Source organism: Cygnus olor, chromosome 2 (genome assembly GCF_009769625.2).
Source record: "Cygnus olor isolate bCygOlo1 chromosome 2, bCygOlo1.pri.v2, whole genome shotgun sequence".
In the NCBI taxonomy this organism is placed as follows: Eukaryota; Metazoa; Chordata; class Aves; order Anseriformes; family Anatidae; genus Cygnus; species Cygnus olor.
This window is the reverse complement of record NC_049170.1, coordinates 62,987,875-63,001,110: the sequence shown is the minus strand read 5'-3', so window position 1 is coordinate 63,001,110 and position 13,236 is coordinate 62,987,875. Positions and strand designations below refer to the sequence as shown.

At 35.4% G+C, this 13,236-nt stretch overlaps 1 protein-coding gene across 3 annotated transcripts in view; it reads right to left on the bottom strand.

Annotated features, from left to right (window-relative positions):
* Positions 1 to 343: 343 nt before the first annotated feature.
* BBS9 (Bardet-Biedl syndrome 9) overlaps positions 344 to 13,236 on the bottom strand; it is a 321,265-nt gene continuing 308,372 nt past the window's right edge. For all 3 annotated transcript variants that reach the window (XM_040548841.1, XM_040548842.1, XM_040548845.1), the window contains one exon: positions 344 to 1,034. In XM_040548841.1, coding sequence (XP_040404775.1) covers positions 994 to 1,034 — 41 coding nt within the window. In that variant the 3' untranslated portion in view covers positions 344 to 993. The remainder of the gene's footprint in view (positions 1,035 to 13,236) is intronic.

Sequence of the window (13,236 nt, the reverse complement as noted above, 5' to 3'; positions counted from 1 at the left end):
ATCTTCAGTTTCAAATATCTTTTACTGATACTGCACTCAGATCACTCTTAAGAACTCAGATATAATCTTGACACTTCCAAACCCTATGCCACAGTTTGCCAAGGTGTTTGGGTTGTCTCAGTTGTTGTCTCATCGCAGGCACCTTGGGTGGACCTGACTTTCAGACGGTAAATATTCAGCACTTTCTAAAAACTGAACCAACTAAGCCCCCTCCAACTGGATTCATAAAAATTAAGGCACTCAAAAATTGCTAGTTACTTTTGAAACTCTTACCCATAACTAGAACAGGCTGACTGACAGGAAAAACAGAAATCACAGGTAACCATAAAAAGATCCATCTGTTGCTGTGCTCAGGGTACTTACAGTGTAAACTTTATTCATGTTCATAGTGACATAGTTAATGGCAAAAGGGTTTGCCCTTTATGTCCAGTAACCATATTTTACTCTGTATCTCTTGAGAGCAGGAGTCTATATAAGCAATGAGAGACGGGGCGTGGGGTGGGGAGGGTGGGTAGTTGATGGATTACCAGTTTTTCTTCTTGTGGTGAATTCAGCTGTCTGGAATTGTGAATGTTAGTACAGGAGAAAAGGAGATAGTTATCTTTTGTCAAAGCTGTGATATAACAAATGTATAGTTCAGAATATCTTAAAAAACAGATAAAACATATCCTGAAACAAAGGTTGCTTTTAACTATCTGTAAACAGTCTTTGATCAATCAACAGAATCCTTAGAAGGGCTGATGTATCACAAAACATAACACAACATCCCTACCACAGTTGGGTAAGTGCATAGGCTTTGCTCACAGAAAGGATGCTAGCAGTTGGCAGGAAGACCCAACCAAAATGATTAGAATGGAACTTTTTCATATAAATTGGCACAGTCCTCTCTTTCTGGAGGCTGCAATCAGGACAGAATAAAAAGGATCAGTACTGCTGCCTTATAAATGCATTTGATATCAGACAGAAATTCCTCCTGAGGGTCATCTTCATGTTTCATGGCTTTTCTTCTTCCTCTGCTGCATCCTCAGACAAACCTATAAAGAGAAAAAGATGCTTAAAAATTCAGTGTACTTAGCAACTGCATGCACTATAATGTTGATTCTACTTGTTTGTAAAAGCTTTGGTTATAGCTGGAGGAAACAATTTATTACATGCAACATAGAATAAAAATGCGTAACTTGCAAATTCAAGCACTCACAAGTTTAGGAAATTTACACATTAAGACAATAAGGACAATTTCATATCAGCTTCTTTATGTATATGACAAATGATGCAATCTTTAAGTTTTAAATTCTGGACTACTCCTAAATGTGAAGAAAAATGGTAGAGAATAATTGGGCATATGATCTGACACACAGTTCTCTACTTGATTTTACCTTCACCTTTTTCCAGGTAGAACTGGCAATACAAATTGCAAAACAATAGAAAATTAGGCTCCATAAACTAATTAATAAGGATTTATTTTAATTTTATTTTATTTTATTTTATTTTATTTTAGTATAAGACTAACACTTTGGGCAAGGGGAAAATAGCAAAACCCTTGTGCAGAAGGTAACTTCTGCTTTAAACCAGGAACATATGAGTTTCCCGTCTTCAAATATCTGTGCAAAGGTTAATCCATCTTTGATTGGATATTAATCTTTGCAATAATGAACCTGACAAAATCAAAAAAGTAGGTAGAAACTCATAAAAAGTTGCTTGAAATATTTATGGAGAAAAAGAGCAGTGGGTAATCACAGAAATTTGTATATGCACATACTTGATAGGTTAATTAAAAGTGATTATTTAACCCAGGTTTCTTACATGTCTGCTATTGGTTTATGCTGAAGATGATTTAACTTAAATCGTTTTCAAATGAACATAAAGCAATCCAAAATAAATTGGCAGTATAACCAAATGATATATGAATATAATACAAGTAACACACAACTTTTATATAGTATTTTTTCTAATGAGACATCTCTGAAGAAGGCTGAAATCTCTACACACCCAGTGAAGTGAAATCACCCATCAGGTCAGCAGGAGAATTAAATTTGACTGTCCGGGTCTTCTAAACCCAGGCTAGTTCATTGACTGAAGGCACAATTGCCTTCGTAATCATGTTCACACAGAATTTAGCACCAACAATTTACATCATTAAAGAAAAAAACAGGGGGGAGAGAAGGAGGGAAGGGGAAGTGTTCATTTAGATCCATGCAATTTCACATTAATAAAAACATCTATGTTACTTTTTTTGTCATTTTATTTGTCAGGGTTTTTTTTGCACCACCACTGTCTTCTGGTGCTTGTGGATTTCAGTATGTGCATGAATGGTTTTCATGACTGCTGGTAATAAGTTAAACAAATTTTACCTCAAGCCTTGAAATTGAAATAAAGCGAGGCTAACAGAGAGGCTAATAGAGAGCAGATCAAGGATAAAATTGCCAAGATACAAAAGACTAAAGCAATAAAATTTCAGTAACAGCTGGAAGCCCAAGGCCCCCAAAGGACAATTAAAAATACCATGTTAAGAGCTGACATGGGTTTACAAAGGTCAGCCCTGAAATGGCAGTTCCTTTGTTCAAAAATCTTACTGCATAGTACATGCTGGGATGCCAAAGGGACCAGCAGCAGGTCCCATCTTGTTTCATTAATGATCTAGAGGAAGGAGGTAGGTAGCATGATAATGAAATGTGTGGATTATAAGAAACCCAGATGAGCTACAAATGCTGGAGAGGAGAAATAATTATTGCTCCAGGACCTAAGAGATTAACAATGCTGAGGGAAGGTACATAAGATACCATTTGAAATACATCATGAGAATAATCTTAAACAGATGGTTGCTGAGGAAAGCCCCACAGAAGTAGCACAGTGGAAAGAGCTGCAGAAGACAGGCATTTGCCATGAAATAGGCCACGTAGCTCAACGCAGTGTAGAACCACAGAAGCCACTGCAGAGCCCACAGTGAATACTGCTCCTGACTATACAGCTTTATTGAAATCACATCTGCAGCTGTTTACAGCTCTCTGTACTCCATAAAAAAAGACATTGGAGAATGCCTTACTTTCCCACCACAATCAGGGAAATAGGTTGCAAGAGTTTGGAAACAGTTTTCTACACACACTTCCTAAAAGCTGGACAGACACACAAATAAGAAACAGAAAAGGGCAGTATGCTTACATCAGCAGTTTGTCCCTGAAGAGGATAGCCAGAGATTTACCAGACAGACCAAGAGGCACTAACCTGTGCATTAGCATTGCCCACTGAGTTGCACACTTCAAGACGTGCAACACTGCTACTGCACAGTGCCCTCAATATCAATGCAACTACATTTGAGGACTTGCTAGAGGACATCTGAGAATCATAACAGCAGGAAATTAAGGAAGGAAAGGTTTAGAAAAAATATTGGGGGGGGGGGAGGGGTGGGACATGGACCTTTTCCTTTAGTAGGCTGAAGCCATAACATATTAAAAAATAAAATTTAGTTATAAAATTGTAAAGCAAAAATAGTTATTGGAGATGTAAAATAGTGCCCAAGATACTCTTTTCAAAAACTGTTACTTCCATGAGATGGACTTCTTAAAAATAATTCCTGTGTCTATTTCTGTAAATTGCTATGCCAAAATGGTCAATGTGAATGGCTGCTTGCAAGCTCATGAAACACAGTGGATCAACTAAACCTAATGTGTTAGCTGTAATTATGAGCTGGCAGAACTGAAACTTTCAGCAGGATTTACCTCAATTTCACACAGCTTTGCCTGACAACACTATACAAAACTTCGGGTAACCTGGTAATACTTCTGCATGGATCAAAGAACTACCACATGGGTAAACTGTGGGAGAGGTGAGCTGACATGAGGTATAGACTGCAGCTATTTTTGTTGTGTAACTCTAAAATGGGAGGCAATATGAAAACATAGCTTGCAATAATGAGCCTCCCCACCTCTACGCTGTATTTTTCAACATGCCATATTTATTAGTCAACTAGGAGAACAACATAAATTTTGCATTGAGAGGTTTATTATCAGTATATTCTGACAAGCTTAGGCAGATCCTAAGAAATACTTGGTATAAAATTAAGAATTCCGTAGATTAAGGCCCCTGTACCTCATTTCAAAAGGAAAAACAAAACAAAACAAAACAAAACAAAACAAAAAAACCTTTCTTATGCCCCCATATTTCCCATTAGGAAATTCTCAGTGTTTCATTTTATAGACCATGCAAAAATTCCATCAGAGTAATACTGGTATTATACACACACACACTTTGATAAATGTGTATTAAAGGGATAATAATGGAAATAACCATGATAAACTAACCCTTGTGGAGTAGGAAACCCCAAGAGTTTCTGGAGAAAAGTTTTCAAAATTAAGTTAAAGTATGTGATTGAATTAATATCCTGATTAGCAACATGAGATTACACATCTGAAATTAAAAATGCATTACACTTTCATCCACTTAAATCCCTCAAATTATTATTACTATTATTTTTTTTTGTATTTGTATTTGTCATTCAGAGCACATTAGCACCCTTATGAAAGCAACTTCTATAAACAAAGCCACAGAATATTTCAGTCATGCCAATTTACCCTTTGAAAAGCATGATTAATGCACACATATTGCTGAGTCACAGAAAGTTCATTTGTAGAACAAAATGCATTTTTGAGCCTTGAAAACTGAGAGAAAGATCTTAGAAAAACAGTTACAGTGACAGAAACACCAAAGACAGCTGAAGAAAAAGCAAAACAAAACACTTTACTGGAGTTATTATTCATGCAGCTAGAGGGGAAAAATAAAGAACATTTAGAGGGAAGGATTATATTTGAGCATGATGGCAGAAGGGAGGTGAAAGGATTGTTTTCTGTAGTCATAAATTGTTCATACTAAGCTTTATGGTGTAAGGTTTAAAGATGTTCAGGTTAAATCGTTAGGCAATGGAAGAAACTACCCATGGAGGTGGCTGAGTCAAGGATATGAGAGGTTTGTCAAGACAGGGTAGAAGAAATCCTAGAGAGGATTAGTGAAGAGGAAGATACAAAGGCTTTCAACTGGAGGACCTAAGGGATCTTCTCCAGTCATATCATTTATGCTGCTATGACTCATCCTAAGGAGAATATTCTGGACTCTCATGAATTACTGGCTGAGTTTCTTGGATACTATTGCACATTAGTCTACTCTGAAGCATGCATAAAACTAAGTCAAAGTTGGCTTTGAAGTGTTTAATCTACAATATTCAACACTTCCCAGCCTCTCTTTCATACTGTGACTCAGAAAAAGGGCTGTTATAACAAGAGAACTGAAAGTTATTTTGAGTTCAGATTAAGCTAGAGAAGGGAGGCATCACTTTCTTCAGCTCTTCCCACCTAAAAGAAAAGAGGAAAAAAACACCCCGTCCCATGGCCTGATGGTTAAAATTGCTATTTCTAGATCAGACATAAAGCAACCTTAGAACAAACTACAGATTTAAAGAAAGTTCTTCATAAAATTTTGGATGCAAAACTAAATGTTCCAAATGATCAAAGTTAATAGCTTTTTTTCACTTTTTTGTTAACAAAAGAAGACAGATTTTTCCCAGAACCTTCAAGTCATGTTTCTGGAAATCATATTTCTGGAAATCATGATAATTTTCTTTTTAAGAACTCCATCTTTTCACTGCTAATAATTTTGATTATCATTATAAACTTCTTGAGGAAGTATATATGGCTTCCTTTTTCTTAGCATATAATCTTTATTCCATGGACACTGTCCAAAGGGTCTTTCAAAAGGTTTAAGAAAGTAACAATATCTTGCTTATCCCAGTTTAGCTTGGAGTGCAAAAGGGATTAGCGTGAAACCATTGACTGTAATGTGGTGGTGAAGATTGATCATCATGATGGACAAGCTACAAACTTTCCTACAGTGGGCTTTAACAGGAGAAACTGGACTTGATCAGTATTCAGTACCACTTTCTGTGGAATAATAAACTGAGAGTGAGCTTTACCATTCCCTCCCAAGCCACCAGTGAGTCACTGATCACAGCATACATAATTTAAAAATGATCAGACTTTTGTATCTGAAGGGGGAGTGATGGTAGATAAATGAGTGGGAAGCATGAACTGACTCATTCATTAAAGAATTGTGCAAATAAAAGAAACTTGCTTTTCATTTAGGAAGTGTGACTGAGAGCAAAGAGTTCATTCAGGGAACTGCTCTTTGTCCTAAGGGGCTATATACATCACAGAATGGATAATGTGAAACAACAGTTTCCATCACTCATTTTTAAATATGTCCTCTACTAACTGCAATACAAGTCCAAGCTACATGAAGCTAGCAACAGCTCAGTTTCTAAACTGATGAAAAATAGCAGGGCAGCCCTTACCCTGGGTTTATCAGGGGTCTATTCACACAAAAATTTATAAACCTTGCTAAAAGCTTTCCTTTGTCATTCTGACTTAATACTAACATGTAATAGCAGTATAACACAGGGGAGATAACAAGTAACAAGGAGGTAACAAGTAAGAACAACAGAAACATTTGACAACTGTCCACAGATTATTTTTTTTTAACCAAATTTTAAATGCTTTACAAAGTTCTTGTGCATTCATGCCACTTGGCAGTAGCCATCAACAGAGAATCTATACTATAGATATGGGCATATGGCAACTCAGGTTGAATGTGAAAAGGGACATGTTAGGAAAAGTGACAAAGTTCCTTCCCAGGTAATATCTTTGTATTCCTTTGTTTTGCAAAACATAGCAAATAAATATTCCTCTCAATGATTTTATTCTGATAACAAACAAACTGTGGTGTGCTTGTATTGTATAATACTGTTGTCTTTAATTTTCATTACATCAAATTTTGTACATACACACATACCCATAAAAAACCCCTAATACAGAATTTTTTATTGAAAACCACACCACCTAAAAAAGAATTAGAGCTGCCAACAATGGATCCAAGGAATGAACAAGTAGACTGAATTACTGCTCATCTGTTTTGGGAAAGGTAAGGAGGTATGCACCAGTTCACAGATCTTAGGACTATTCAAGTACTCAACCTGTAAATGGTAAGAGATCAGACTCCTACACTTATAATGTTGCAAAGTTACTATACTTTTTTTTTTTTTTCACATCCTTCTGCTTTTTATTTGGAGAAAGCCCAAGACAAATTTATTTTATCTAATGCAAAATTACAAAACGTGAACATCAGGAAAAGCAACCAGAGATATGACCAAAAGTTCCCAAGGAGCAAAGTTGCTTCTTCTAATGATCATGGTGATTTTATTTATTTATACATAATATATAATAATATAACATATATATAAAACTGGGAATAAGTACTTTCTAGAAGAAATGAAGAATTGTCAAAAAAAAAAAATATGAATCTAGCTTACATTCCTAGATATCAATATGGAGAGAAAAACAAAAGGAATGGGATCATGGTTAGTTTGAAGAAATGCAGAGGAACAAAAAAAATCAAAAAATCATCCAAAGATGATTACAAAGGAAACTGAATATGCTTGAGGGAAGACAAGCTGCATAAAAAGCAGTTACCTATCATGAAATAAATAAATTGGTCATAATACCTGGCTTACCACAAACAGCTATCAAATGCTAGACATTATTCTAGGAAAACTTTCAAATTTTTTATTTTTATTTTTTGAGAAACATTTGTTTTCATTTGGAGATGAAAAAAAAAGGAAAAGTTACTAATGACATTTACATTTCAGCTTGAACAGGTACTTCCTACCAGGAAGTGAATCTCTAAAACTGAGTTTGCTCCTCAGTGGCCAGTTTCTTATTAGCTACTGTCCTTTTGTAGAGCAGTAAATTAATTCAGCAAATTCTAAAGCAAATACGCACAATACAAATCTAAAACTTAATTATGGCCACATGAATGTCAATGGTTCAAGTTATTTTTCATCAAGCCTACATCTCATTCAGTGCAACTGAAAATCTACTACACATTTCAGAAATGTTGGCTCTTCAATAACTTACTGCTAGAAAAAAAATATTTGAGCCATTGACATTCAGATTAGACAGATATTACGCTACTACATTAAAAAGAGAGTCTTGGCATAGATGCAATTCTTTGCTTTTTCCTGGGGAGAAGTAATGCCCTAGTAGTTGGTCTTCCACCTGCTTGCTTCATTGTGATGTGTTTTTGACTTCCCAGACAGAAAGATTTGCCAGCTGACCATTAAGAAAACCTTTTTCTTCCCAGACAAGTGCTCATCATGACAGATAGGCAAAACTCCAGGGGTAGGTTAGCTTTAGGGCAAGATTTTCCACCATTTTCATATGAATGGTAGGGAATCCTCCTCCTGGAGGCAGCCACCCAGTGTCTGCCTGCAGGATGATCTAAGATCCTTCAAGGATATGATATATATATATATATATATATATATATATATATATACACACACACATGTATATGTTAGATATATATACACATATATATGTTACACTTTCTACTCCTATAGGCTGACTGCTGTTAATATCTTCAAACATTCATCACCTACCTTTGTAACTTCAGCTAATACTGAGCAAACTTTTCAGCTGAGATAATTTTCCTTTGAAAAATGCAGGTGCAGGTCAAACAAACCATTTGTCAAATGCGTGCTGAATTTGTCAGATCAATGTGACTGTAAAAATAAAAATTCTTACAGCTTTTTTGATACTTTCAAAATCTTCTGGATTATCATTTCACACTGAAGTATCATAAATAAACTTCCTCAAATTTCTGGAGAAAAAGAGAAACTTGAAAGAATCATTGGAGGTTGTCATAAAATACTCATAATCTTTTTCAAAGTTAAAAAAAAAAAAAAGTTATTCACAGAGCTCTACCTTTGTTAGTGTACCTGTGTCTTAAATAAGTCAAACTAGTGCAGTTATCTTTTTTTTTTTTTTGCATGATATAATTGTCAGAATGAAGCTTTCAACAAATTTAACTACAATATATACATGCAAAGTATATTATGCAACATCAGCCTCAGCAAAACATGGAATAAGAAGTATTTTAGATTTACAAGGATTTTTATTTTTTTTTTAATGAATAAGTCTGATATAGACATGTATTTAGGACCTATGCTGTGCTTCTTTTGCAAATATAACTTCAGTGGCCACAGAAGTTACATAGTCTCCCCTTCCTCCAGTAGAGACTTACTACATTTTCTCTATAGCCTCTAGAGAGTTAGCCCATGACTCCTGAGTACCAGAACAATAAAATAGAAGAAAAGCCAAAAGAACAGTGTAAATAATACTGTGATTTTGTGGAAAACATAAAGAGGGAGGGGAGAGAAAATAGCTAAAAGCAAAGTGACATTAACAATTGTTTAGTGCAATGAAGAGATAAAAAAGAGGATTAAGAAGATGAATTCAAGGAAAGGAATATTCAGCCTGCTTTAATGCCATGTATTCTCCCAAGGGAAATGGTGGTAGCCACATGGCTTATGACATTTGCAAATTAGACCAAGTACTGCAATGAAGACAACTATCTGGCAGTGTCAGAGAGATGGTCAAGCTGATATAACAGGAGTTTTCCATTTCTAATTCCTATTATCATACAACAAATCTGAGGTGCTACAGATTCCTAAGTGTTTTGTAATATTCGCAGAAACATCAGATTTTGCTTACCATCAAGCATTCAGCAACTGAATACTCTTCAGTATGTTGTTCCTTTTAACAATGGAACATTACAGTGCAAATGATAAAATCATATTCAAGATTTCCATGGATTCCTCTGGAAATAACATACTGCAGGATTTTACCATTTGATGTCATTTTTCCTTTGGAGTCTTGTGGGAAAAAGGGCTTGGTAGGGAGGCAGGTTTGAGAGAAAATATGTTTGGAAAAAAAAAAAAGTAGAAAGAAAGAAAGAAAAACAAAGGAAAAACAATACTTTTGTGTAATACTTTCCAATCTTGAATTTCACACATTCCTTTTAAGCTACACTATATGAGAAAAATGCTCTAAGAGTTTTTTTTCCACATGCAATCTTTTGATAAGTCTCTGTGTTGGCTGAAAAGCAAAGGAAAGAATTTTTTTTTAAAAAAAAGTATATATTAAAGTAACAGATGATGTTTTGTTTAACTGGACACTTAATAAGCTTCTCTTTCTATTATTCATCAAAAATGTGTATCTGCTTGTTTTATTTATTTATTTAGCCAAAATCATACCTTTGCAAATGCAAAGAATGATTAGGAGGTAGAGGTGTCATATAATAGTAATTTGTAATTTTCTTCTGATAACTATTCTTAACTGTCTTAACAGCTACCATTATATATAAGAACTGTGTTCTAATTCCCCTTAATTCTACTGCTCTTCCACTGATAATGGTCTTGTCTCATACAGATGGAAGTAGTTCCATCCCCTATTATGTTCCTGGCTATCTCCAGGCATATCTTGGTAGTAGTAGCAGCTAGAGTGGCAATTTCAGCACTTGCAATGAAAATTGTAAAGCTACTCAGATTTGATGATCCAATTAAGGATTCCCTAAGGCCAAAATCTCTGCATTTCTGAGCAATGACTAGAAATTTATGGGCCTTCCATCCTAACACCAAAATCAGCAGAGCCAGAGGGAGGGCAGCACTTTGTAGGCCTGAGCCTTTTAGCACTTCTAGAAAGACTGGTAGAAGCCAAAACGCCTGCATCTAAGGCTTGGAATGATGAAAATAACAGTTTTAAATGTTGTATGGATTTTCTCATGGGCTCAGGAAGCAATAAAACTAAGTATAGTCAGACTGTAGAAGAGCAATATAGCTTTCATCATTTTCAGTGACTTTAGGGAAAACAAGCTCAACTTTTATAGACAGGCAACTCAGTATTACAAATTTTAAGAAAACTGCTATGGGAATTCCACAATAAACTCAGTTTATATCTGAATTACTGTTTTCTGCAAAGACACTGCTCAAAATAAGAAATGTGGCCTCATGTAAATGACTTGGTTTGGTTATGGTGCAACACAACTACCTGCCTTAGATCACAGGCTTCTTCTTGAACTGGACATTAGTGATGCAAGGAAAAGCAAACAATTTCATTCTGGTGGTTATGTAATGTTAAGATTATTTACTCATTGATTAATAAGGTGGAGTGTCTGAACAAAGCTAAGAACTCAAAGACATCTATTTTAAGGTAAAAGGGGAAAGAAAAGATACAATGTAGTAAAAAATTGCCAAAAAAATACATTCAAATATAGTGAGGAGGAGATCTTTTGTCGTGCAGTGTTTCAATTCATCAATCACATTGCAGTTCTCTCCAACTTTGGAAGAAGTTTAGAATCATAGAATATCCTAAGTTGGAAGGGACCCACAAGGATCACCAAGTCCAACTACAGTTTAAATAACAGAAGCTTAAAACATTTAGAAATAAATTGACAAATCCCAACATATTCAAAGCATCATGCTGCAAATAGTCATTTAAAAACAAACAAACAAATAACTGATTTAAGATCAGGTACTGCAAACACTTGCTGTGGTTATACACAAATAATTCCACTGAATTTAAGGAGTCCTATGGGAATTCTCAACCATGTAAATGCCTGCAGAAGTACAGTCTAATTTTCACACACAGTTTTTAAGATGGTAGCTGATTCTGATATGAGCACCATAACGTTATCAATTGAGTATTATCAATTAATGACACAAAAAGATCTCTCGAATTTCCCAGATTCAGTTGTATCTACATAACAGAGAAAGAGCTGCCTTTGGAGCTGCTTTACCTCTGTGTAGCTTCTCATCTACCTGAGACAGCCTAAAGATAGTTCAGTCAAGCTTGAAGTTATCCTACCTGGCAAAGGAAACACAGGTCTCTGTATATTCAACACTCTTCTTCCATACTAATGCTGGTAAAGCCCACAAACCTATGCATGAAGACAGCATCTAGGCCACTGTTCTCTGTTCTTATTTATGTAAGCAATAATGTATGCCTCCCCAAGAAGGAGGAGATCCAGGTTTTCAAAATCCACTTTGAAGTCAGAGGAAGTCTTCCTCAACATAAATCTGTTCCTACTTAACACATGATAGGACAGAAGGTTAAGGTTTACTTGTTGGGAGAAGAGTGAACTACTAATGCATGATACATAATCATCTGCAATTCCAGTTCAGAAAGGTTCCTCCAAACACTTAAGCGTATGATCAAGTGAGATCAGCAGAACTAAACAAACCAGGTATGTGTTCAAGTTGTTGGTATGATTTGGGTATATGCCCAAGCACTTTCCTAATGAAGAATCCAAGTTCAGCTTTAAATGCTTTCCTAAATCATCGACCAAACTTCTCTGATACTATAACACAATATTTCAACATATATTCTATCAGTGGTGGTGATATGAATACCCTTATGTGTGCATTTCACAAGTTTAAACTTGCTAGTATACTAACTTTGGAAAAATCTTTTAAATGTGACAGTGGGTTTGTGTATCATTCTTTCCTTTTTTTTTCCTCTCCCTTCCTCCTAGATTTTGCAGATGATCTCTGAAACCCTAGTATAAAAGAACTGCAGTGAAGCAGACAGAACAAAAAATTTTTAAAAAACTACTTTTTTGTTCTGAACAAAATATAAATGCTAATGAACAATGCTCATACAGTAACAAAAAAAATGATATATTTTTTAATCCTTTTCATTTCACTGTGAATGTGTGACTTACAAGTAATGTAGTTATGGCTTTTTATTTTTATTTTTTAAATCTAGAAACCTGGTTACAACACCCAAGGAAATACCTAAATCATATGTTACATTTAGCTCAATACAGTTTTGCTTAAAGCTTTCTTTCTTAGGAAATGGATGCTTTTCGTTTTCCAAAATGATCTCAGATTAGTCCCTACTTCTACACATGGCATTTCTGACCTCTCGCTGTGGGAGAGCTTTACAAAGTCCGCACAGAGCTCCAAAACCTCCAGTGGAGACTCTCAAGGTGATAGCTTGTGGAAAAAATAAAAAGTATAGAAGTAGAGAGAAATGTTATTGAGACAGATTCCGTTGCAGCAAAACTGAAAACTAAATACAGTAGATAAAGATTTATCAAAATGTAGATGGAGGTAGTCCCACATTGCTTGCTGCTAGGATCTTGCAACATGTTGTATGCTATTGCTTCTCTCCCAATGTGTTTGCAGTTGCTGGTCTTGTTTCTGTAATCAGGGCTTTTGTTGGAAGAAAGGCAATATATATCACATGTAAGATGTTTTGAGAGGAGCTGTGAGTTGTTATAGATTATTTTTGCCTTTTAACCCTTACTTGGAATGCTTTGTAACTGTTTTGCAATCTGTCATCCGTGAAGTCACAG